Below are 22,351 nucleotides of genomic sequence, written 5' to 3'. Positions count from 1 at the left end.
AAAAAGAAGATATAAATAAATTTCAGGGTGAAGGAGAGAAACATAATGAGAGACATAGTAGATACACCAGAATTCTTTTTCAAAGATTTTATTTATTTATTTGAGAGAGCAAGAATGAGAGAGAGTACATGAGAGGGGGGAGGGTCAGAGGGAGAAGCAGGCTCCTTGCTGAGCAGGGAGCCCAATGCGGGACTCGATCCCGGGACTCCAGGATCATGACCTGAGCCGAAGGCAGTCACTTAACCAACTGAGCCACCCAGGCGCCCGATACACCAGAACTCTTAAAAGTAAGACAGAATTGGGAACTCCCCCCTTAGGCAAACTTTACATAAAAAGAGAGACATTCTGTACTTCATTTTGAGGTTATTTTAATCTTGATATCAAAACCAGACAAAGGCAAAAAGAAGAGAATTGCAATTATTAGACCAATCTCATCTATAAACATATATATAATCTTAAATAACTGTTAATAAGCTAAATACAGCAATATATGTTAAAAAAATCTCATAACATTTGATCATGTAGGGTTTACCTAGAATGAAAGTATGATTTATCATTAATAAATTCATTATTACAACATACCCAATTAATAGACTTAAAAAATCTTTATGTTTACCTCAATACCTACAGAAAAGCAATAAATAAAATTCAACAGTGCTTCATTATTAACAAAAAATCCTCATAGTAAACTGGTAATTGAAGGGAAAAATTTTCTGGCAACTTTTTAATGGTCTCTATAAAAAAATATACATATTTGACTCTATAGTCCAATAGTAGAAGCATTCTCTTTGAAATTAGGAAAAGATGTCTACTATCATGACTTCTATTCAATATTATGCCTGTCTTAGGCAGCACAGTAAAAGAAGATACAAGGATGGAAAATAAAACTGCTACACACACACACACACACACACACACACACAGACTTACACCTAATGTGAAGTGAAATGCAAAATAATGTCTTGCCCAGGGACAGCTGGTGAATAACAGAGCCAAGAGTTCACACATAATTTGGCTCCAATGTCTGAACTCAACAACTTCTGTACTGTCCAGTGGCACAGAGAATTGAGGAAAAAACTGTTCACTTCAAATGCAATCTAAAGTGCAGGCATGCTTCTCATAAATTTCCTCACCAGTTAAATAATTAACCAGAAATTTACATGAATATTATTAGCAAATTTTTTATCCCTCTTCCAATAGATTTAGTTCTTCGTGTTTTTAGATTTGTCCACTCTTTCGGTATGATAAATAGTGCCACAGTGAATATTGTTGGATCTCTGTATATGTAGAATAGTTTCTTTGAGGTTTATTTTCTGTGGATACAGTCATACGAGCAGCATTAACAGGTAAAAAATTGTGAACTATGACTATTGGCATAAATTGGCAAATTTCTAAAGCAATTTGTGGTGACCCTGAAATATGATAAGTGAGTTTCTAAATATATGATTAACTCATGAATTAAGAGCTTCTTTAAATGGTGTTTATACTTGGATAGTAGTGTTTTGCTAACTTGTGAATATGGTATATTGAAGTCATTCTTTGAAACAGGTTTCTATTGCAAAATAAGTTGTTAATTAATTTTACTTTATTTTAGTTGTATTATTTTTTAGTATACACACAGTTATTATTGAAGCTAGAAGTTGGGAACTTAATCATACAATTCTAATGTTTTATATGTTTAAAATTTTCATAATAAAAAACAGAAATGCTTTTTTCAAATTACTTGAATTAATGTATAAAAAGCAAAACTATATAAGCAGAAGATTAGTTTTTCAAACATTCATATGGTGAAATATTTTGTTACATTTGATTTTTCTCAGAATTAGAAAATGAAAGGGGTCAAGTCATTTCATATGAGTATATATATTCATTTCATATATATATATGAAATATATATGTATGTATGAGGCAGTAAAGCTTAGTGGGTAAGATCACAGAATTTGGAACCATCCCCAAGAGGCAGTAAAGCTTAGTGGGTAAGATCATAGAATTTGGAACCAAACTTCCTGCATTTAATCTTGACTCTACCGGGGTGCCTGGGTGGCTCAGTTGGTTAAATCTTGACTCTACCATATACTAGCTCTGGGACTGCAAACAAATTACTTTTCTTAGATTCAGTTTTCTCTGTAAAAATGGTCATACTTATTTTTATTTTTATTTGTGATTACAAATTTATTTTTAATTTTGGAGCATTTTATGCCCAGAGTGATTGATGCTTTTATTTTGTTCCTTTGTTTCTGGGTAGGTGGAAACAAATTGTTCAAAATGTATAGTCTTTATGGGATAGAGAAGATATGGGCAAAGAAGGTACAGGGCTGTTTCTCTGATTTTGGTTTGAACTTTCCTTATATTCTTGAATCTTTCTTCTTTTTTTCTTATTTGTTTTCCAGATTAAATGCATTTATGGAAAAAGAACAACTGGATGGTAAGATAATAGTAGAATATTGTAACACTGCAATGGATTCCTCAGCAGAAAACAATATGTATGTAAACAAAGTGTGGGTTCAATGTGAGAATGAAAGCTGTTTGAAATGGAGATCATTGTCAAGTGAGGACGCAGCCAAAGTTGATCACAATAAACCATGGTACTGCTTCATGAACACTGATTCAAGATACAATAAGTGCTCTATTTCTGAAGAAGACTTCCCTGAAGAGGCTCAGCTTCATGAAAGTGGATTTAAGATCATCTATTCACAGCTCCCTCTTGGAAGCCTGGTTTTGGTAAAATTACAGAATTGGCCAAGGTAAAGTTGTTGTTATTTCATAATAAACTGTTGAGTTACAGTCTTGCTAAGTTGATGAATTTTTAAAACTTTTCAAAGAATCAACTTTTTTTCTACTGTTTGTCTAATTTATTTATTGTTTCCTGATCTCATCATTATTATCTTCCTGACATTTTGGGGTCTAATACTTTTTTTTTTCCTAGTTTCTTAAATTGGACACTTTAGGTAACTGATTTAAATCTTTTTTTTTCCCCTTGATATAGGCAACCACAGCTAAAAATTTCTTTAAGCATAGTGTTAGCTATATCCCACAAATTTGGTATATTGTGTTTTATTACCATTCAGTTTCAAATATTTACTAATTTGCTGTGTGATGTCTTCTTTCAAATGATCTGTTAAAAGTGTATTTTTACCTGATATTTGGGGATTTCTAAATATCTTATTGTTACTGAGCTCTAATTCAAGTCTATTGTCCAGTGAGGATATTTATGATCATTACTTTGAATTCTTTATCATGCATATTACTTATCTCTGTTTCATTTAGCTGTTTTGCTGTGGTTTTGTTCTGTTCTTTCATTTGTGACATATTCCTCTTCCTCCTCATTTTATCTAACTCTCTTTGTTTCTGTGTATTAAAAAAGTCAGCTATGTCTCCTGATCTTGAGAGTAGTGGCCTTATGAAGAAGAGGTCCTGTGGTGGCCCATAGTGCAATGCCCCATGTTCACCAGAACCAGGGGTGTGTCCTATATGGGTTGCTTGCACCCTACTATTGTGGCTGAGCTGTGTTTGCCTCTAGTCCAGTTGGCTGCAATGGCCCACTTTGCTTGTTGTGGGTACACTGAGCAGAGTTTGGCCCTTGTGCCATTGAGGGATCAGTCTGGGGCTGCTGTGGGCTTGTGGTTGGGTGGCGTCAACAATCAGACCAGAGGCCTGTCCCCAGTCCGCCCTGCTGGGGCTGTAGTTGGCCTGATCAACAGGGCATTCTCTCTGTGCTGCCAGCTATAAGTTTTGGCTCCTGGATCTGTGGATGCACTTGTGTGTGTGGTTATCTTCCCCTCTCCCAGGGAAGAAGTCATTTTGGAGTGGCACCAGTCCCTGCTGGGATTGCTTGCAGAGTGTATCAGGGCAGAAGCTGCTTTGGAGGGACACCTGCTGAATCTCTTTTGTACTTTTATATGAAATGAATTCTATTCTTTAAGAAGAGGTTTTTTTCAGTCAGTTTTCTCTCTGTTGTTCAGATTGGATCATTTCAGTTTTAAGTTCACTGATTCTTGCCTCTTTCATATTCATTCTGCTATTGTGACTATCCATTGAGCTTTTTGTTTTAGTTATTGTATTTTCAGGTGTAACATTTCCATTTGGTTCTCTCTATATCTTCTATTTATTTGTTAGATTTTCCTTTTTTTTTTTTTTTTTTCATTTTGGATCTTATTTAAGTCTGTTTTAGCAGGCTGGCCCTACTACTGCACTGGAGAGATATGAGAGAACCTCTTGTTCCTTCTTTTTTTTTTTTAAAGATTTTATTTATTTATTTGACAGAGAGTGACACAGCGAGAGAGGGAACACAAGCAGGGGCAGAGGGAGAGGGAGAAGCAGGCTTCCCGCAGAGCGAGGAGCCCGATGCGGGGCTTGATCCCAGGACCCTGGGATCATGACCTGAGCCGAAGGCAGACGCTTAACGACTGCGCCACCCAGGCACCCCCCTCTTGTTCCTTCTTGCCAGATGGGAGTGGAAGTCTAGGTTTTCTACTCAGTCTCCACTTACTCTCTGGAAAGGGAGGGGTGCCTCATTATTGCTGGGCAGGGATGAGAGTTCAGGCTCCTCACTCACCAACTTGGCTGGGAGAGGTACTGGTACCTTGTTACTCACCTCCACTGATACCATGGGGGGAGAATCATGTTAATTCTGGAAGGTGATAAAAATTCCAACTTCCCAGTAGTCCTCCTCCACCACTATCTGAGTGGGGAGGAAGTGGGGGCTTTACTACTGCTGGGTGGGTTGAAGTCCAGGCTCACCACTTGGCCTTTGTTGATAAGGATAGAGATGGGAATCTGTAGATTTTTCCATGGTATTTGGCTGGGAAAAAAGCAGCTATTGCTTTAAAGTTTTCTGTCTTGCTAGGTTGCCCCTATCCTGGTCCTATGACTAGAAAGAGCAGGCTTCATATGGACTTTTTGTTCCTTTGCATCCATTGGTACCTCTGGGTTGCTGGCTTCTTTAGCACCCAGTCTAGGATATATGAGGCAAAAAGAGCACTGAGGGAACTCACTGCCATGTCATTCTTCAGGTCTTGAGGCCCTTCTCTGGTTTATCTTCTCTTCATCTTTTAGAATCTTCTTATGTTTATTTGATGTATAATACTGAGGAATTTTTGGTGTTCTTAGTGGGAGGAATATAGAGAATTGAGTCTACCTCAACTTGTCCAGAACTGGAATCTGCAGAATAGATTTGCTTTAGCCTTTTTGTCTACATCACATAACCAAAGCCCCTTATTCTATTATTTTCTCAGAGTATCAAAAATATGAACTTGTTGTCTGAGATTTCCTAGCTTTTTTCCTTCTCTAATTTTATTTTTTAAATTTTAAAATTGAATTATTTCCATATTTTAACTAATAAACTTTATTTTCTAGAGCAGTTTTAAGTTTGCAGCAAAATTGAATGGAAAGTGCAGGGTCTTCACATATCTCCCCTCTAGCCCCACACAACCTCATATACCATCAAAATCCCAAATCAGTGTGGCACATTTGTTACAATCTATGAACCAGCATTTACCCATCATTGTTGACCGAAATCCATAGTGAATCATTAGGATTCACTCTTTGTGCTGTACATTCTATAGGTTTTGACAAATGTATAATGACATGTATTCGCCTTTATAATATCATACAGAATAGTTTCACTGGCTTAAAAATCTCCTCTGTTTCACCTATTCATCCCTCCCACCACCCCCTGGCAACTGGGGATCTTTATACTATGTCCATAGTTTTGCCTTTTCCAGAATGCTGCATTGTAATCACAATATGTAGCCTTTCAGATTGGCTTCTTTCACTTGGTAATAGGCATTTAAGTTTCCTCTATGTATTTTCATGGACATACATGGTTTAATGGTTTAATTTGCATTTCCGGATGACATATGATGTGGAACATCTTTTAATATTCTGATTTGTCATCTGTATATCTTCTTTGGTGAGATGTCTGCTCAGATCTTTTGCCTATCTTTTAATTGAGTGGTTCACTTTCTTATTGTAGAGCTTAAGAGTTCTTTGTATATTTTGGATACCAGTCCTTTATCAGATATGTGTTTTGCAGATATTTTCTCCCAGTCTGTGGCTTATCTTCTCATTCTTACTAGTATCTTTCACAGAGCAGACATTTTTAATTTTAATGAAATCCCACTTACCAATCTTTTTTTCATGGATGGTGCTTTTGGCGTTGTATCCCCACTTTTATTTGTACGTTCTCTTTCCTTTATTCATATTGATCCTTTCTTCTTCGATTTGGTTTATACTCCCAGCAGTTTCTCATCAGTGTAAGCTTTTGTCCTGGAAAGGAGTTTTGTTGGTTAGTTTTAAGTGTTCACAGAGCCCAGACAGCTCCAATAACTTCAGGTTTTGTTGCTATCCACCTCACAGTTTTGGCTGCTGTGCTCATGTTGACCTGCTGCACTTTTCAGTAAGTACTCCTTACAGTTTTGAGGCTCTTATTTCCCAAACCCATCAGACCACTGGTTGCCTGCCCCTCCCCCACCCGCTTTCCCTCATACAGATGCTAGTAATATGTGGGTCTTGTACCTGTCAATAGCTTGTACTTGCCTGCTTCTATTTTGGTAGTTTCCGTGGATAGCTTATCACTTAGTTTTTATAGATGTGTGTCATGTTTTGACTGTGCTATTATAGTTGTTCTACCTGTACTTACGGGAAAATTTCAGGAGATTCTAAAACCCTAACACCATTGCTGCTATCTTCCTAGAATCCCTTGCTATTTTACATTATATTCTCCTACTTAACATTCTCAAAGCTGGCATACTCTGGCTCATATTACCTCATTTTCATTCACATTCAGCTGTTCTCCATGAAGAATATAAAATGTTTGCTTTCATAGAGAGACTGTGATGGACTTACTGTAACACACCACACATACACAGGCGCGCACACACACAGACAAGAGGCCTTCAAATCAAACCTATAGTTGTGTTATTGTTCTGTCACTTACTATTGTGGGCTGAATTGTGTTCCCCAAAAGAGATACTTTAAAGCTGAAACCTCAGAAGTGACTGTATTTGGAATCAGGACCTTTAAAAAAGTGATTAAATGAAAATAGGCCATTAGGGTGGGCCCTACACCAATCTGACTGGTATTCTTATAAGAAGAGGAAATTTGGATACACAAAGAGGCACCAGGGATGCACATGCACAGAGGAAAAACTATGTGACTGCATAGCAGGAAGGTAGCCAAGGAGAGGCTTCAAGAGAAACCACCCCTGCTGACCTATTGATCTTAGACTCAAAGCCTCCAAAACTATGAGAAAATAAGTTTCTGTTGTTCAAGCCACTCACTCTGTGGTATTTTTCTATGGCAGCCTTAGCAAACTAATACATTTAATATCTTTGCAAATGTGGAAGTCTCTCTGAGATATATACCTTTTGCTACTGAGGACGTTTCTAGAGATCAAATGTGAAATGTTGTAAATATATACATATTATTTATTTAAATATTAAAAATATTATTTTCTTTTGTAAAATAATTAGGATGGGCATGAAGAGGAACTAGATAGCTATGTAAAAACAAATATCTTAAAAGACATGAATATGAATGCTTATTTTATGAGGTTACTTATGAAGGTATTTGTAGTCCATGTCATTTTTCAGATCTAAAATTAATATTTTGAAAGCAGAGAATTTGTATTTTCTAATGGAAATTCTGAAGTCTCAATAACTAATTCAAGAAATGTATTTGCTTCTTATCACTATATCTGAAATATTATGTTAGAAATCTGATTAGGAATTTCTTTTGCAGTTTTGTGCTTGTAACTGAGGATTAAGACTTGAAGTACAAATGAAACATGTTTTACTCCAGGCCCTAAACTATCTCTAATCTATGATTAGGACCATCAAAATACCTGCAAAATGCAGCTGTATCTACTTCTTGCTATTTGGAAAGAATAGAATGCTTTGGCTAAGTAGTAATATGTATTTTTCTTTATGAACTAAGTATAGTTGAGCACAGGCTTAAAATATAGCCTTAAAATATTTAAAAACTCAAATCTAGTTATATTTCATATTCAATGCTACAGATACATAGAAAGATGATAACAGGATAAATTGCAATAGCAGAATGTAAAGCTAGAATTAACCCACTAAACACAGTCAAACATCAGTTCTTAATTAAACAATATTAAAGATGTTGAAGTTTCAAGTGGAAAGACCAGCTAGCTGGCTGTAGAGACACTTAGCAGGTGGCATTATCTGGGTCAGTTCTCATTAGCCTATGGCCTTACACCCAACCTTGAAGGCTCAGAAACTCAATCTTATCAACATCCCAAGTTATTCTTTCCCAGAACAGTTGACCTTCTCTAATAAAGTTTTTAAAGGCTAGAGACTGATAGAGAATCTAGAAATGCCTATTTAACCTTTATATAATAAAAATAAAGAATTGTCAAGAGAAGGCACTTTGTCTATGGGCAAGGTCCGTGGAAAATCAAATTACAATAGTTACATTTACCTCCACACTGTGAGATAGCACAGACTTATATACTTATAAAAGTACATATGCAGCCTCTTGCCTTTGGGTTATGCTATGTCTGTTTGTGCTGATGGTGGGGAGAAGAGAGAAGAGAAAAGCTATCTTCATATTAAGCAGCCTTAATTTTTAAAAAATGATCAGATAGCATTGTATTCAGCTGGAAAGCATAGAAGTTAAACGTAAAAAATAATGGTGCATATCTCCCCTAGTAGGGGCAGATACATTGTCAAGCAGAAACTAGGCTTCTGTTGAAAGTAACTACCTTGGGCATATTTACACATTTTACAAAGGTTTTTTGCAAATATGAAACTTAATTTATAGAAAATATATTTGCATTCTAAGGTACTATAGTATAAACAATTTAGTAGTAAAATATGCCTTTAAATTAACAAACCAATGCAGTGATACATTTTAGATATAATATTAAAATTTATAAATTGAGATTTCTATAGATCCTTTCAGTCTTATAAAATATTATTTGATTACTCCTTATGTGCATTCTTTTATCTATGGATTAATATACTTACAATGTGTGTGGGGGGAGGGTGGGGATAGGGAATTGCCTCTTCCTATAAGCCCCCTGTAGTTAGGTACAGCTTAGAGATTTTGTGGCAAATACAGCATTCAGTTAGTGATGATTCCAACTCATCCATTTTGTTTCCCACAGATTAAGAATGAGGCCCAAGTAAAATTAGCTCTCCTCTTAAACATCCAAACCATACTTTGAAAATAACAGTCATGTACTTCTCATTGAGTATAAATACACGACAACTAAAATCATGCTTAAGCTTCAACTTCTACTGAAGGCAATAGCTCTTATTAAAGATCATTTCCACTGGATGAGAAATGTGATCAGTTTCTTCATGATATATTTGCACTCCTCTTGAAGCTACTTGTTGTGCCCAAATTTCCGCTTTCCCCCAAGTGGATTCCAACACCTGGTGCCTATTTGTCTTTGTTGTATGTGTACATTTTACCTCCCACCACCCACAGATTCTAAAATTAATCACACAACTTTCCTTGTAATTCTAATACCTTCCCATTGGTTTGCCAACTCTTACTCTCCCTCTCCATTTTTAAGCCCACAAGACAACATTTCAGAATTTCTCATCAATATGAACGTGAAAAATCAGGAAGTAGAAGTGCACAATGCACTATCATCATTGACAGTTTTGGAACACAAAAAGAGGTCAGAGTGAAAGCAAAAAATGGACATCAGCATTCTTCAATCACACTGAGTCAAAGAAAATGATGGATATAGCACGTGGAGAGAAGTAATCATGTTTTCTGCGTCTGTTGCCTCTCCTCAGCTTCTCCCGCAGTTTGGTACATTCTGTTTTAGCTGAAACACACAAACTAGAAGTCAGACAATTCCTTTGCACCGCCTGAAGAAATACTAACATGCCCCAATTATCTGAACATTTGACAATACTTTTCATAATTCATCTGTAAATCAGCATGCAATATTTTGTCTAATATGACATGTTTTAAATAATGAACAGAAGCTTTTTTCTTTTATTGGCATCTCATTCTTTTTAGGAGTCATCTCTATTTTCACTTACATTTTATTTATTTTTTAAATTTTTATTGTATTTTATATAGTAATAATTTAAATTGAATACTCTCGGGGTCTTCTCTGCATTGGGAGCAGCTCTCCTGCCACAGCCCCCTCATCCCCTGAAAATGTACACCTGTGCAAAGTTCGTCTCCACCCCCTTCTAGGTCAGGAGCACCTCTCAGCTGTTGAACCGATCACTGTCTGCACTGGTGTTAAACCACCGGAGACACTGACAGATGAGGTACCTTACAAGACCCTCAGCAGCTTGGCAGCCCCACGTCCCCTGACCTCACTTATTCCTAGCTGCAGCTTCCAAACCAGCGTCTCATTTCAAGGGACATCGACACAGCAGCCAAGTTCATTGCAGCTGGGGCTGCCATGGTAGGGGTGGCTGGCTCTGGGGCTGGAATTGGGACTGTGTTTGGGAGCCTCATCATTGGTTATGCCAGGAATCCCTCTCTGAAGCAGCAGCTCTTCTCCTATGCCATTTTGGGCTTTGCCCTCTTGGAAGAAATAGGGCTCTTTTGCCTGATGGTGGCCTTTCTCATCCTCTTCGCCATGGGAAGGAGCCGTCTCCACCTCCCATAGGTCTTTCTCCCGTGTCTTGTCCACCCTGTATGTTCCTTTTCCTATACCTCCCCAGGCAGCCTGGGGAAAGTCGTTGGCTCAGGGTTTGACAGGGGGAAGACAAATAAATACTGTATTATTAAGAAAAAATAAAAATAAAAAATAAAAAATAAATTGAATACTCTCGGGCCCAGTAGGTTTTGTGTAAAAGAAGTTGTATCAGAATTTGTGTCAGAAAAGCTTATCTTAAACATAATAACTGCAAGATATTTTTCTTTCATATCTCAAGTGTTAGAAATCCTGTGATTGTTTTACACTGAATGAAATTGGTGCTACTTATAATTTGGTATAAAAATTTTTGTGAGGTGCAAATCACCTAGTATTAAACATGAGCCCCTTGTGTTTTACAAAGGATAGTCAACAAATGTAATGTAACAATCACAGTTTGATTTCTTTTTAAATAGTTCCTAATCCATTGGAGGACCCACTGTTTCTTAATTTCTGATAAATTACGAGTCTCCAATACAGTTACCATTCATTTTTAGTCATTTATTTGCCTATTGAAATCTTCTTCTTTTGAGTGAGTTCCTTCAGAAATGTAGATTTCCAATGTAGGTTTAAAAGATAAACTCCACTCAAGTTTTCTCTTAAGCACTCTTAAGCCCAATAAGGGTTGCCAAATAGCAACGATACTGTGATGTGAACCTGACAGTAACAAGATAGTCATCTTCATTTAGGTCCTGAACCTCTACTTGACTTTCCATTATCATTTCCAATTTTCCAAAGTATTAGGCTGCTTTGGGTTCCACATAGTCTGACTCAATTTGTAATCCTCTAGCCCTTCCTCTTCCATGATCTAAGGCTGCTAGGCAGACCTTCCACCTACCCTTTTCCTAACTCAGAGAGTCCAAGAGCCAAAGAACTCTGCTCAGCATCTAGGAAGCAGCTAGACGTCTGCTCCATTCTCACACTCCACCTTCCCTGGTGACTGGTGCACCCAACTCACCACCTCCTGGCAACTACACTTGGGATTTGTCAATTTCCTGGAATCAAACTTTTTGCATTAATAATACTAAGCATTAATAATAATGAAATATTTTTGTTAGTTTACATTGTGTTATTTATAATCTGTAAAAACTTTTTTACAATGGTATGGTAGATGTATTTCTATATTTATGACTTTGTAACTTTCATATCAATTGATAATTTAATAGTTCAACCATCTATAGTCCTCGAGCCCAAGTAATTTATGGATTTTGCATTTTTGTAATTTCAGATTCTTATAGCATGATCTGTATGCCTCCTTTAGGTTTTAAAATTATCTAAATATCTAATTTATCTAGTTTCTAAATAATTAAATGAGGCAAAAAATGTTTTTGTATCATTCTTTCTACCTCTCAATTATACCAATTATTGTATCTATATATAATTGTATACCTTTATATGATTAGTTTGCTAGGGCTGCCATAACAAAGTGTCACAGACTGGGTAGCTTAAAAATAACAGAAATTTAATTTCTTACAATTCTGAGGCTAGAAGTCTCAGGTTAGATTGTCAGCAGGTTGATTTCTTCTGAGGCTTTCTCCTTGACCTGTAGATGCATCTCTCTCCTTGTGTCTTCACATGGTCTTCCTTCTGTGCATGTCTGTGTCCTAATCTTCTCTTTTTATTTATTTTTTATTTAATTTAAATTCAGTTAATTTACATATAATGTCTTATTGTTTCAGAAGTAGAGGTAAGTGATTCATCAGTCTTATATAATACCCAGTGTTTATTACATCACATACCCTCCGTAATGTCCATCACCCAGTTACTCCATTGCCCCACCCTCGTCCCCTCCAGCAACCCTCAGTTTGTTTCCTATGATTAAGAGTCTCTTATGGTTTGTCTCCCTCTCTGATTTCATCTTGTTTTATTTTTTCCTCTCTTCCCCTATGATCCTCTCTTTTGTTCCTTACATTCCACATATGAGTGAGATCATATGATAATTGTCTTTCTCTGATTGACTTATTTCGCTTAACATGATACCTTCTAGTTCCATCCACATCATTGCAAATGGCAAGATTTCATTTTTTTGGATGGCTGAGTAGCATTCCATTGTATATATATACATCACATCTTCTTTATCCATTCATCTTTCAGTGGACATCTGGACTCTTTCCATGGTTTGGCTATTGTGGACATTGCTGCTATAAACATTGGGGTGTTGTGCCCCTTCGGATCACTACATTTGTATCTTTAAGGTAAATACCCAGTAGTGCAATTGCTGGGTCATAGGGTAGCTCTACTTTCAACTTTTTCGAGGAATATCCATACTGTTTTCCAGAGTGACTACACCAGCTTGCCTTCCCACCAACAGTGTAGGAGGGTTCCCCTTTCTCTGCATCCCCGCCAACATCTATCGTTTCCTGACTTGTTAATTTTAGCCATTCTGACTGGTGTGAGGTGGTATCTCATTGTGGTTTTGATTTGGATTTCCCTGATGCCGAGTGATGTTGAGCACTTTTTCATGTGTCTGCTGGCCATTTGGATGTCTTTTCAGAAATGTCTGTTCATGTCTTCTGCCCATTTCTTGATTGGATTGTTTGTTTTGGGGGGTGTTGAGTTTGATAAGTTTTTATAGATTTTGGATACTAGCCCTTTATCTGATATGACATTTGCAAATATCTTCTCCCATTCTTGGTTTGTCTTGGTTTTGTTGACTGTTTCCTTTGCTGTGCAAAAGCTTTTTATCTTGATGAAGTCCCAATAGTTCATTTTTGCCTTTGTTTCCCTTGCCTCTGGAGATGTGTCTAGCAAGAAGTTGCTATGGTCGAAGTCACAGAGGTTGCTGCCTGTGTTCCCCTCTAGGATTTTGATGGATTCCTGTCTCACATTTAGGCCTTTCATCCATTTTGAGTCTATTTTTGTGTAGGGTGTAGGAAATGGTCCAGTTTCATTCTTTTGCATGTGGCTGTCCAATTTTCACAACACCATTTGTTAAAGAGACTGTCCTTTTTCCATTGGATATTCTTTCTTTCTTTGTTGAAGATTAGTTGCCCATAGAGTTGAGGGTCCATTTCTGGGTTGTCTCTTCTGTTCCATTGATATTTGTGTCTATTTTTTGCCAGTACCTTACTGTCTTGATGATTACAGCTTTGTAATGGAGCTTAAAGACTGGAATTGTGATGCCACCAGCTTTGGTTTTCTTTTCAACATTCCTTTGGCAATTAGGGGTTGTTTCTGGTTCCATAGAAATTTTAGGGTTAGTTGTTCCAGCTCTGTGAAAAAAAGTTGATGGTATTTTGATAGGGTACTCAGAAAATTCATGAAAGAAATTGAAGAAGATGCAAAGAAATGGAAAAACATTCCATGCTCATGGGTTGGAAGAACAAATATTGTTAAAATGTCTATGCTATCTAGAGCAATCTATGCATTCAATGCAATCCCTAATCTTCTCTTTTTAAAAGGAAACCAGTCATGCTAGATTAGGACCCACCTTTTAACTTCCATAAAGACACTGTCTCCAAATACAGTCACATTCTGAGGTACTGGAGTTATAAGAACTTTAACATATGAATTTGGTGAGGGGAACACAATTTGGTTCATAATGATGGCACTTTATAATATTTTAATTTGCCAAAAACCAAAAATGTATAAAGCACATGTTTGTGTGAATTTTGTAACAGCATATTGAGGAACTGGAGTCACAGCAAGGTCTCATTATCTGCTTGAGGCCTCTTGTCTGGTAGAAGGCAGAGTCGGAGCCTGGATCTCCTGATTTGAACCTCACTATCTTTTTTCACGAGGGAACTGAGGTAGAACTTGGCATCCCTTAGTCACAGCTTCCTGACTTTATTTGCTGCCTTCCTTTCCTGCTTTAGGCTCCAAACAGTAGGTCAGAGTCTAGAAAGTAAAATAGTTAAAACTTAGTTGATGTATATATATTTTGTTTTTGTCAAAAAGAAAAATGAAACATATTTCTATAATTTCTAGAGGTTTGTGGCACAAAAGGACATACTCCTAAAGATTTATTTTTAGTAAAGGATAAATTTTATTTCCCATACTAAAAATTTTTAGAAATTTGGTCTCCTTCCAGTGGAGCAGATGGGGGGGAGGGGCAATATAGAACTGTCGAGCTCTATTTTGGCTTGTTCCTCAGTAGTTAGACTCTCCAGTGTTATCACAGCATGTGCTACCAAACTACCCCTTTGGCAGCCCTAGCTCAGGAAATGCCAGCTCTCTCGTACCCCATCAGAAGCTCAGTGGATTAACATTTTAGTAACAAGCATTCTTATTGGTTAGGGTTGATTCAAACCTGCCATGAATCTTATCTTTCCTATTAGCAGTGTCTAAATACCTCTTGCAGATCCTAGAGATCATTCTTTTGTCTTATAATTCTTTCTCCTCATATTTTATGTTTATCTTAAATATGTGACTTTTCCAAAGCTTTCTGTATTTACAAAGATACAAATGATTACTTGTATCAAATGAATATCCTACTTTTAAAGGATACAAGTATGAATATGTTTAAGTTTTTTGAGTTATTAAAATTCAAAGGAGAAAGTTTGGTATATGATTATGACAGATGTATTGATTTCTGCCTTTTTTAAAGCATCAAAATAATTAAAAATACTTTCTTTTGAAAGTTGGCCAGGGATACTTTGCCCAGATCCTTTTAAAGGGAAATACGTGATCTATGACCTGGATGGAAATGTTGAACAATATCACATAGAATTCCTGGGTGATCCCCATTCAAGATCATGGATAAATGCAACATTTGTTGGACATTATAGTATCACATTAAAGGTAGGTACAGTAACATCAAACCTTTATTCTTCTTGCACTTGTTTTTAGTTATGGCCATTTTTGTTTCAGAATCTAAAAGATATATAATTATTTACTTTTATATTTATATAAATGAAACAGTATGTACTATTTGTTTAAAATTGAATATTTGTATTTTTAAACAAGTTTTTTCAAAGGAAGTGTAGAAAGTAGGGTAGTTTTAAATTTTATTTTCCTAATGGTGATATAGTATAAATCAACTGAGGACTTTATATAATTGCCTTTTGAAACAATTTTAAGATTATCATTTGGTAGTTTTTAAAAACTCCCTTGAGAAGACTTTAAGTTGTAGGCCTAGCTCACAGGGAAAATTAATTATGGAATGCAACCAGATTTTCAAATTTCAAAGAGAATATTTCATTATACTAACTCCTTCAGTATCTTTTTTACTCTTTTTAAACTTTAAATCACACATTACAACTAATAAATAGACTGGACTCTCAGGTTAATGAGAATAGGTGAACTGGACTTATTTCCATGGTTTGGTTTAGTCATTATAAATCAATTCAATTATCTGTGTCTGTATTCTAATATTGAAACTTTTCATCAGCAAACCATGCTTTCATTAGAAATCTGATTTAAAAATAGGTATCAAATGTGGATTCCTTTGACTGGATGGTTTCTATTTTATAGTGGAAAGTAGATATGTTCAAATACACATGTAAGTGTATGTACATTTAAGGCACACTGTTTAATCCACAGTATAAGTAAATCTGTGTAAATTTGAGGTACTTTAAAATGGGCTTTTGCTATATCTTTGGCATAAGCAGTATGTTTTTCTATTCAACTTGAAAGCAACTGAAGGGAAAGCCATTTTAATAAAAATATTTAAGTATAGAATAAAATATATACATTCATTTCATGGTAGTTGTGAGCCAGTCTTCTTAATGTGAGGCACCTTCTCTGCTCTGATATTTTGGATGTGTTCCTAGGCACTTCTGCTGGCAACCACAGAAAACAGGAAGAATTGTTCTCCTTTCTGTGGCCCTTCTCCTCTTTCCTAAAGGACAGGGAAACCTGTTAGCTTCTCATGAAGCAGACCTTAGAATCTTAGAGATCTGACAATAGGATAAAGAGCAAGGCATTCTTAAGAAATTATATTTAAATATAAGTAAAAACTAGAAGTGACTTTTTAAAATGTCTCAACTATATTTCTCTCAGGATTTGAATTTTCTCAGGATTAATTTAAGTAGTGTGATTCCAGTGAGCATACCGTTAGTCCCAAGGACACAGACCAAATCTGATGCAAAACAAAGCCAAACTCAAGCATCTGAAGCCATAGTTTTTAACCTTCTGAAAGCATTAAAGTAAACTTAGAAAATCTTGCAAAGATCATCAATTCAGGGCTGTTTAAAATAAGCAGTTCCCTAATGGGAGGATGAGGACAGAAAAAAATACTTGTTTCCCCTCTCTCTTCCCCTACTCTCCCAGCTAACCAGGTGCTCTAGATGGATAACCCTCTGGGTGCTCACAAGCTCTGGGGCAGGATCTCTCCTCTGTTGTCATTCAGGGTACCTTTCCTACAGGCACTTTCTTTGTCCCTTACTCTTTTTATCTGTCTTTTTTCTTTACTTGCTACCTTGGAGGTGATCTAATATGGGTGCCTTTTTCTGTGGGTCTCTTCATTCAAGGATGAACTGTTAATACCCTTCTACCTCAAATTCAGCTGGCACATGCCAGATTGTCCCTCTGTGCTCTGATTCCCTACTTCTGCCTATCTAAGGATCTGCACTTATAGGGAAGGGGAGATTCATTTTGACACCTCATTGCCCCAATCTACTCAAGAAACAGAAAGGAAGAAGGTTGACTCAGCAATACTGCCAGCCAAGATAGAAAAATGGTCAAAAATTTTACATATGAGAAATTGATTAAAAAAGAATAATTTCAAAATATGTATTATCCAGGAATAGCTGAGATTTTCCTGTCCCTGAGAGATGGAGATAGTAGCAACCCAACCTACAGTTCTTTTGCCTAGACTTCCCCAAAATTTAATCTTTTAATGCCCCTCTCTACGCCGGAACTCCCATATCCTCAAATGCTGTCTCTACCCTGTAGTACATTGATTTGGTTATTAAGTTCACATCCCCTTCCCCCATGAAAAAAGATCACTCACACAAAAATTAATGTATGGTAGACAATGTGGACTTTCTTAAAGGTTTTTCTAGAAGTGGAGGAGAGATGTACATTGCACAGGTTGTCTGATCTCTTTTTCTAAAACTAGCAAAGAATGATAGGCATTTAAACTTTCACTGCTTTAATCAACTAAATCTTACTTCATACATTATTTCAATATCATTTTATCCTAATTTGTGTAAGCTTAGTTTAACAAGTGACTAAATATTTTAGAGTTTTCACTGCATATGGACTATGTATATTTTACAGTGTATATGTTAAGGTGGGAGAAAAATATGTTATCCTAGAAAGATATTATATGCATTTATGAGAAAATGAAATATATTTTTAGTGTTAGATTATGAAAATTTTAACTTTTACTTCATGTTTGCCAAGCTTTTATTTTGAATAGTCACTTTCCCCTGGTTGATATATTTATAGGACCACTGACTTACTAATTTTATTGTTGAAAGCATGACAGAGCTGTCACTGTCTATTGATTGGTACAGATGGTAAGGTTTTCCACAATAAATAAAACTTCTCATAGATACACTGGGATATAGTTTAGAAAAAAAGTTGAAGGTGATATTTAGTTGTGTATTTGTAATTTGTATTAGTTTATTCATACATTTTATTTTTTCACTTACTAAAAAATCAGTCGCTATAAAGACAGCTGAAATCTCCCCCTTCCTTAAAGAAAATAGATGTGAACATGTGCCGAATGGCTATTTTTTTAATATTATTTTATTTTACTATGTTATGTAAGTCACCATACAATATATCATTAGTTTTTGATGTAGTGTTCCATGATTCATTGTTTGTGTATAACACCCAGTGCTCCATGCAGTACGTGCCCTCCGTAATACCCATCATCAGGCTAACCCATCCCCCCACCCCTCTCCCCTCTTAAACCCTCAGTTTGTTTCTCGGAGTCCATAGTCTCTCATGGTTCATGTCCCCCCCCAATTTCTCTCCTTTCATTTTTCCCTTCCTTCTCCTAATGTCCTCCATGCTATTCTTTATGTTCCACAAATAAGTGAAACCATATGATAATTGACTTTCTCTGCTTGACTTCTTTCACTTAGCATAATCTCCTCCAGTCCCATCCATGTTGATGTAAAAGTTGGGTATTCATCCTTCCTGATGGCTGAGTAATATTCCATTGTATATATGGACCACATCTTCTTTATCCATTCGTCTGTTGAAGGGCATCTCGGCTCTTTCCACAGTTTGGCTATTGCAGACATTGCTGCTAATGAACATTGGGTGCATATGGCTCTTCTTTTCACTACATCTGTGTCTTTGGGGTAAATACCCAGTAGTGCAATTGCTGGGTCATAGGGTAGCTCTATTTTTAATTTTTTGAGGCACCTCCACACTGTTTTCCAAAGTGGCTATACCAACTTGCATTCCCACCAACAGTGTTCCCCTTTCTCCACAACCTCTCCAACATTTGTTGTTTCTTGTCTTATCAATTTTTGCCATTCTAACTGTGTAAGGTGGTATCTCAATGTGGTTTTGATTTGAATTTCCCTGATGGCTACTGATGATGAACATTTTTTCATGTGTCTGTTAGCCATTTGTATGTCTTTGGAGACGTGTCTGTTCATGTCTTCTGCCCATTTTTTGACTTGATTATTTGTTTTTTGGGTGTTGAGTTTGAGAAGTTCTTTATAGATCTTGGATACCAGCCCTTTATCTGTAGTGTCATTTGCAAATATTTTCTCCCATTCTGTGGGTTGCCTCTCTGTTTTGTTAACTGTTTCCTTTGCTGTGCAGAAGCTTTTTATCTTGATGAAATCCCAAAAGTTCATTTTTCTTTTCTTTCACTAGCCTTTGGAGATGTATCTTGAAAGAAGTTGCTGTGGCCGATGTCAAAGAGGTTACTGCCTATGTTCTCCTCTAGGATTTTGATGGATTCCTGTCTCACCTTGAGGTCTTTCATCCATTTTGAATTTATCTTTGTGTATGGTGTTAGAGAATGGTCAAGTTTCATTCTTCTGAATATAGCTGTCCAATTTTCCCAACACCATTTATTGAAGAGACTGTCTTTTTTCCATTGGGCATTCTTTCCTGCTTTGTCAAAGATTATTTGACCATAGAGTTGAGGGTCCATATCTGGGCTCTGTTCTGTTCCATTGGTCTATATGTCTGTTTTTGTGCCAGTACCATGCTGTCTTGGTGATCACTGCTTTGTAATATAGCTTGAAATCAGGCAACGTGATGCCCCCGGCTTTGTTTTTCTTTTTTAACGTTTCCTTGGCAATTCAGGGTCTTTTCTGATTCCATACAAATTTTAGGATTGTTTGTTCCAGCACTTTGAAAATGTCATTGGAACTTTGATTGGGATGGCATTTAAAGTATAGATTGCTCTGGGTAGCATAGACATTTTAACAATGTTTATTCTTCCAATCCATGAGCTTGGAATGTTTTTCCATCTTCTTGTGTCTTCTTCAATTTCTTTCATGAGTGTTTTGTAGTTCCTAGAGTATAGATCCTTTACCTCTTTGGTTAGGTTTATTCTGAGGTATCTTATCGTTTTTGGTGCTATTGTAAATGGAATCATTTCTCTAATTTCTCTTTACAGCTGCGTTGTTAGTGTATAAGAAAGCAGTTGATTTCTGTGCATTGATTTTGTATCCTGCCACATTACTGAATTTCTATATTAGTTCTAGTATTTTGAGGGTGGAGTCTTTTGGGTTTCCCACATAAAGTATCATGTCATCTGCGAAGTTTGATTTCTTCTTTGCCAATTTGAATACCTTTTATTTCTTTTTGTTGTCTGATTGCTCTTGCTAGGACTTCTAGTACTATGTTGAACAATAGTGGCAAGAGTGGGCATCCTTGTCATGTTCCTGATCTGAAGGGAAATGCTCTCAGCTTTTCCCCATTGAGGATGATATTCACTGTGAATTTTTCATAGATGGATTTTATGAACTTGAGGAATATTCCCTCTATCCCTATACTCTGAAGAGTTTTAATCAGGAAAGGATGTTGTATTTTGTCAAATGCTTTTTCTGCATCAATTGAGAGGACCATATGGTTCTTCTCCCTCCTCTTATTAATATGTTCTATCACATTGATTGATTTGCGAATGTTGAACCACCCTTGCATCCCGGGGATAAATCCCACTTGGTCGTGGTGGATGATCCTTTTAATGTATTATTGGATCCTATTAGCTAGGATTTTGTTGAGGATTTTGGAATCCATATTCATCAGGGATATCACTCTGAAATTCTCCTTTTTGATGGGGTATTTGCCTGGTTTGGCGATTAAGGTAATGCTGGCCTCATAGAATGAGTGGCTTTCCTTCTGTTTCTATTTTGTTAAACAGCTTCAGGAGGACAGGTATTATTTCTTCTTTGAATGTTTGGTAGAATTTCCCAGGGAATCCATCAGGCCCTGGTCTTGTTTTTTGGGAGGTTTTTATCACTGCTTCAATCTCGTTACTGGTTATTGGCCTTTTCAGGTTGTTAGTTTCTTCCTGTTTCTTTCTTGGGAGTATATAGGTTTCCAGGAAGGCATCCATTTCTTCCAGGTTGCTGAATTTATTGGCATATAGTTGTTGATAATAATTTCTAATAATTATTTCTATTTCCTTGGTGTTGTGATCTCTCCCCTTTCATTCATAATTTTATTAATTTGGGTCCTTTCTCTTTTCTTTTGGATAATTCTGGCCAGTGGCTTATCGATCTTATTAATTCTTTCAAAGAACCAGCTTCTAGTTTCGTTGATCTGATCTACTGTGTTTCTGGTTTCTAATTCACTGATCTCTGCTGTAATCTTAATTATTTCTCTTCTAATGCGTGGTTTAGGAATCGTTTGTTGCTTTTTCTCTAGTTCTTTAAGGTGTGGAATTAGTTGGTGAACTCAGAATTTTTCTGTTTTCTTGAGTGAGGCTTGGATGGCTATATATTTCCCCCTTAGGACCGCCTTTGCAGTATCTCATAGGTTTTGGACTGATGTGTTTTCATTCTCATGGGTTTCCATGAATTGTTTAAGTTCTTTGATTTCCTGATTGACCCAAACATTCTTGAGCAGAGTGGTCTTTAGCTTCCAAGTGTTGGAATTTCTGCCAAATTTTTTCTCATGATTCAGTTCGTTTTAAAGCATTATGGTCTGAGAATATGCAGGGAATAATCTCAATCTTTTGGTATCAGTTGAGACCTGATTTATGACCCAGTATGTGGTCTATTCTGGAGAAAGTTCCATGTGCGCTTGAGAAGAATGAGTATTCTGTTGTTTTAGGGTGGAATTTTATGTATATATCTATGATGTCCATCTGATCTCGTGTGTCATTCAAAGCTCTCGTTTCTTTGTTGATTTTCTGCTTAGATGATCTGTCCATTGCTGAGAGTGGAGTATTGAGGTCTCCTACAATTAACATATTGTTATCAATATGACTCTTTATTTTGGTTAACAGTTGGCTTATGTAGATGGCTGCTCCCATGTTGGGGGCATAGATATTTACAATTGTTAGATCTTCTTGTTGGATAGACCCTTTAAGAATGATATAGTGTCCTTCTGTGTCTCTAACTACAGTGTTTAGCTTAAAATCTAATTTGTCTGATATAAGAATTGCTACCCCAGCTTTCTTTTGAGGTCCGTTGGCATGGAAGATGGAACTTCATCCCTTCACTTTCAGTCTGGATGTATCTTTAGGTTCAAAATGAGTCTCTTGTAGACAGCATATAGATGGGTCCTGTCTTTTTATCCAATCTGCAACCCTGTGCCATTTTATGGGAGCATTTAGGCCATTCATGTTGAGAGTGATTATTGAAATATATAAATTTATTGTCATCATGTTGCCTGTGAAGACCT

At 36.5% G+C, this 22,351-nt stretch overlaps 1 protein-coding gene and 1 pseudogene across 1 annotated transcript in view; both read left to right on the top strand.

Annotated features, from left to right (window-relative positions):
* The window catches only part of ZCWPW2 (zinc finger CW-type and PWWP domain containing 2), a 135,652-nt gene that overhangs the window by 37,554 nt on the left and 75,747 nt on the right, over positions 1-22,351 (top strand). The window contains exons 2-3 of the mRNA XM_034993411.1: positions 2,391-2,744; positions 15,220-15,379. Coding sequence (XP_034849302.1) covers positions 2,404-2,744; positions 15,220-15,379 — 501 coding nt within the window. The 5' untranslated portion in view covers positions 2,391-2,403. The remainder of the gene's footprint in view (positions 1-2,390; positions 2,745-15,219; positions 15,380-22,351) is intronic.
* Positions 9,449-10,725, top strand: LOC118002817 (annotated as a pseudogene).

The sequence above is a fragment of the Mirounga leonina genome, unplaced genomic scaffold (genome assembly GCF_011800145.1).
Source record: "Mirounga leonina isolate KUSES-001 unplaced genomic scaffold, KU_Mleo_1.0 Mir_115, whole genome shotgun sequence".
Lineage (NCBI taxonomy): Eukaryota > Metazoa > Chordata > Mammalia > Carnivora > Phocidae > Mirounga > Mirounga leonina.
The sequence above is the reverse complement of the archived record's forward strand: the minus strand, read 5'-3'. Positions and strand labels throughout refer to the sequence as shown.